The sequence below is a fragment of the Rhagoletis zephyria genome, unplaced genomic scaffold (assembly GCF_001687245.7).
Source record: "Rhagoletis zephyria isolate East Lansing unplaced genomic scaffold, Rhagoletis_zephyria_1.1 Rzeph_scaffold_00397, whole genome shotgun sequence".
In the NCBI taxonomy this organism is placed as follows: Eukaryota; Metazoa; Arthropoda; class Insecta; order Diptera; family Tephritidae; genus Rhagoletis; species Rhagoletis zephyria.
This window is the reverse complement of record NW_016157481.1, coordinates 198,487-203,599: the sequence shown is the minus strand read 5'-3', so window position 1 is coordinate 203,599 and position 5,113 is coordinate 198,487. Positions and strand designations below refer to the sequence as shown.

The window sequence follows — 5,113 nt, the reverse complement described above, 5'->3', positions numbered from 1 at the left end:
CAACCATCCCTTAGGTTTAAACGCATGGCTAATTTGCTAAGTGCTAGGGTAAGTGAATTGGTGTAATTCGGCTCCGAAATCAATGGGGTGTAATCATAGGCAAAGTAAATTCGGCTCTAAAGTTAGTGGCAGTTTTTTGACATAAGTTTCAATGAATATCTGTCAAAAAAGCTGCAACTAGTTTTAAAGTCGACTTTACATATTTCGACAATGAGTATGCCCCAATAGCCTTAAGCGGTAGTGTACAAAATGGATAAATTTGTGATAAGGTAAATTTATTAAGCTTTGTATAGTATTAATGAAATATATTTTAATAAAAAATACTTTTCAGGAGAAAACAAAGCCTACCAAAACCATTACCGGCGGAAGATAGTTCCGGAGAAAGCCCATTGTTTTTGGCATACCCATGTAATAATGAATTGTGTGTTTGTTTTTCTTTTACATTAGTAATATATGTATATGTTTTAAAGTATGTTCTGTATCTTTTATAGACTAATGAAATACGTGATAAACTTAAAGATTTCGCATTTTAATACCTACTTTTATGTAAATCTACCACATTGCTTTCGAATCTACTACAATTTTTAGGGCTTATTTACCACCTAAAAAAATGGGGTTCCGCACACTGGTTTATAGTTTGTGACAAGGCACATTAAACAGGTAGAAGCGCCAGTGCTGCAGTTTTGATTTTTTCTGCTTCGTGAAAAGCTGAACTGTCAAACTTTGCTACATTCCCATTCCATACATTTACATTAGCATCCTTTTTGCTTGCATTTGATTGGTCGAAAGTGTTTACATTTCTTTCTGTTGACGTTCTAGGTGTCTCAAGCAGCAACAAAATACATGGCAGGGTTGTCTACTGCTATTACCCAAGGCGCATCCATACATGCGCCTTGCTATTACCTGTTTAGTTTGCCTTGGTTTGTATATAAAAGCGTATACCGGTTGGTATTAATCATAAATGCGGTATTAAACACGCAGGCCTTTAATTTAGATTGACGGTTTTGAATAAATTAGATCGCTTCATTTACATAGCTACGAAATACTGAAACCGACCTGTGGTAAATAATAAAAAGTTCATACGGCCTTATAACTTACAAATCATTGTTGCACAATGAGTGAAGAATCTAACAAGAAAAGACAAAAAACGTGCCTTCAAGTCGCAACAAACGTCAGTGAGCAGAAACACCACATAACACGCGATATTAGAGGAAAAAATTTGGGTATATGCCGTGGATTTCGAGGATGTACCATTTGGCTCACCGGTCTGAGTGGAGCAGGCAAAACGTCTATTGCTTTCGAGCTGGAAGCTCACTTAGTAGTACGTGGCATTCCGGCATATGGACTCGATGGTGATAACATACGAACAGGTTTAAATAAAAATCTAGGTTTCACGCCAGCTGACCGGGAAGAAAATATTCGAAGGGTAGGGGAGGTAGCGAAATTATTTGCTGATAGTGGAGTAGTTACAATATGTAGCTTCGTATCACCGTTTGCAGAAGACCGTGAATTAGTACGAAAAATTCACAAAGATGCAGATCTAAGATTCTACGAAGTTTTCGTGGATACGCCTTTGTCGATATGCGAGTCTCGAGATGTTAAAGGTTTGTACAAAAAAGCGCGTGAAGGTGTTATTAAAGGGTTTACTGGCATCACACAAGAGTATCAAAGGCCAGAAAATCCGGAGCTTATCATTAACACTGATGGATATACAGTGGGTGAATCTACTCAAGCTTTAATAAATTTGCTTGAAGCCGAAGGAATTATACCGAAAAATAAAACACATCCAAATGAAATCCCAGAACTGTTCGTTAATTCAAAATCAAAAGAGTCTTTTCTTCATGAAGCAAAAACGTTGAATTCGATTCCATTAACCGAAGTAGATTTACAGTGGGTTCAAGTACTATCCGAAGGATGGGCATACCCGTTGAGAGGTTTCATGAGGGAAGACACTTTTTTGCAAACAGTCCATTTCAACTCAATCGTAACCGACGATGATACCACACGCCAAAATCAATCAATTCCAATTGTATTATCTGTGACAACTGAGTTAAAAAATAAACTAGATGGTGTGTCATCCATTGCGCTCACATTTAAAGGAAATCCGATAGCAATTATGCGGAAGCCAGAATTTTATTATCAACGCAAAGAAGAGCGAGTATCACGACAGTTTGGAACGAGTCATGAAAAACACCCATATATAAAAATAATTGCCCAAGGAGGAGATTACTTAGTTGGCGGAGAACTGGAAGTTTTAGAACGTATACGTTGGAATGATGGTTTAGATAAGTATAGACTAACACCAAATGAACTGAGACAAAGTTTTAAAGATATGGGTGCAGATGCAGTGTTTGCATTTCAATTAAGAAACCCGATTCACAATGGTCACGCTTTGCTAATGCAAGATACAAAGCGGCAACTAACTGAACGAGGTTTTAAAAAACCTGTTTTGCTACTTCATCCATTGGGTGGTTGGACTAAAGATGATGACGTTCCTTTGCCCGTAAGGATAGCGCAGCATCAAGCAGTTTTAGACTCTGGTGTGCTAAAAGCAGAAGACACGGTTTTAGCAATATTTCCGTCACCAATGATGTACGCTGGACCAACTGAAGTGCAATGGCATGCTAAAGCGCGAATGAATGCTGGGGCGAACTTTTACATCGTTGGTCGGGACCCAGCAGGTATACCACATCCAAATAAAGCACTTTATCCGGATGGAAACCTCTTCGATGCCACACATGGGCAACGTGTTTTAAAATTGGCACCTGGTTTGAATGCCATAGAGATCCTTCCTTTTCGTGTTGCCGCATATGACAAAGTGAATTCATGTATGGCATTTTTTGATCCAAGCCGAAAAGATGACTTTGATTTTATATCAGGAACCAGAATGCGCACATTAGCTAGAACCGGCCAGTCTCCGCCTGATGGGTTCATGGTGCCGGAAGCGTGGAAAATCTTGTCGGAATATTATCAGTCAATATCATCGTCGACAAATAGTACTAAATAAAATGAACGCAAGGTTTTCTTGATTTCGGCACACATATGTATATGGACATATGAACATATACATATCTACATTATTTGCTTGTTAATTTTAGAGTAAATATGGGGTTTGTCTTAAAAAATAATGTATTTGTATACTTCCATTTAATTACTGCAATATTATAGCATTCGCACATTTATTTAAACCAAACGCAAATCAATTTAATCCAAACGCAAATTAAATTAAACCAACGGCAAAGTTTATTAATCCATATATAAATTAAGTGCAACACAAAAAAGGTAACTATTGCTATTAGTTGCGTTCGTTTAAAATCTCCAGTAAAAACCAACCAACTGCCAAATTCCTGNTACGCGAACGCAACTAATAGGTGCATTCGTTTAAAATCTCCAGTAAAAACTAACCAACTGCCAAATTCCGGCGAAACGTTATCTGTTCTCTCACAAGAGAAAAATATCCCAAATAGTACGCGAACAGAAAATTTGCAGAAACTTGCAAGTTAGACGAACAGCTGATATAATTTTTGTTTACATTCAAGAGTGTAAAATTTAAAACGTTCGAAAAGTCATCACAAAGTGTAATACTGACACAGTTTATTGATTAAAAAAATAACTACTTATTTCTTACAAGTTTAATTAGTCGCATTTTGTAATTCTTAACTTCCAAACCATCTAATTCAATTTTGTGATTTGCGTAAATGCCAACCAGCTGTTTTTGATCAGCTGTTTCCTGTTGGCAAAAATTTTTCCAGCAGAAACCAGCAGCTTCCCCTCAAAATGAAATGTCACTTTGCTCTCTCAATTTCCCCTACTTTGCAAGTTTTTTGCGTACGCGAACGCAAAAACTTGTAAGTTTTGGTTAAACATGAACAATTAACAGCTACGCGAACGCAACTAATATACGGTGTTAACATGAGGCGATTTTAAAGGTTACCAGTTGTACCAAAAGTGTGCTGCTGATTTTTACGTACCTGCGAATTCAGGCCATAATTAATCAAGAAGATGTAAGCAACTGACTTCGATCTACCTGAGGATGTACATACACACAGAACAACAACTACTAGTTGAACTAAAGAAGAGATTCCGCTGAGACTTACCTAACTAAGAACCAACAATGATTTAGCACTGCATTATATGAGTTTTTGGGATTTTTTGTTTAACAAAAGACTCGCTTTCTGATGCCAAAGTGAAGCGTGATTTGGTCGCGTTTCGAAGGCAAAGTTGAAGAAAAAAAATGAAATGCAGGCACTAACGTATTTTCATAAGCATTTTTGGTGGCTCTCATGGATATTTGAATCGCCATATGAAAGTCCAACATCCTTTCGTGATTTTGGAGAATGACGAAAGAATGAATACGATTGAATTATGTCGTTATTGCAAAAGAACCTCGACATCTACAGAAAATTTATTTTTTACTTCACAGATTAATTCAATTTTTTATATGTACATATGTGTTATAACCCAGCAAACAGTTAGGTTTGATACATGGTGGAATAATAACATCATGGGTTTGATATACATTTGAGAATGATTTGAAATCAAAGCCTTTCTGAAATGTCAAACGTTTGAAAAGGATTTGATATTGATTTGAAAATTACTGCTTTCTCAATAACTAGGGGAGTTTGATCTCCATTTGAGAATATCGTTAACTCTCAAATCAATTTCAAATTTTTTTTATCAATTGTACTTCAAATGTGGAAATAAAACATCAACAAAAGAAACAAGAAAGAAGATGTTTTTAATAAAGAAATCGCCCATGAGGAAGCTAAGAAAGTTAGCGAAACGTCGGGCTGTAATGTGAAGAAAGCTTTTTCTTGCACTCAACCATATTAGGTCAATTAGCCTAGAATCCAAAAGTTTAAATTAATTTTCGTTTGGTTTAATTTAATTTGTGTTTGTGTTAAATTGATTTGCCTTTAGGTTAAATTGATTTGCGATTGCTTTAAATAAATGTGCGAATGCTATATTTACAGTTCCACTACAGTTAAGTCAAAGAATATTATTGGAAAGGCAATATTTTTCTTAAAAAATATAGTAAAACAATATAAATATTTTTAGTAAAATTCTATAAGAATAACTTTAAATATGTTTTCTTTAATTAGTAGAAATTTTT

General features: G+C 35.8%; 1 protein-coding gene across 1 annotated transcript; it reads left to right on the top strand.

Annotated features, from left to right (window-relative positions):
* Positions 1 to 724: 724 nt before the first annotated feature.
* Papss (3'-phosphoadenosine 5'-phosphosulfate synthase) lies at positions 725 to 3,344 on the top strand. The gene has a single exon (XM_017611351.1). It carries the CDS (start codon positions 1,115 to 1,117, stop codon positions 3,005 to 3,007), a length of 1,893 nt encoding a protein of 630 aa, XP_017466840.1. The 5' UTR covers positions 725 to 1,114; the 3' UTR covers positions 3,008 to 3,344.
* Positions 3,345 to 5,113: the final 1,769 nt, after the last annotated feature.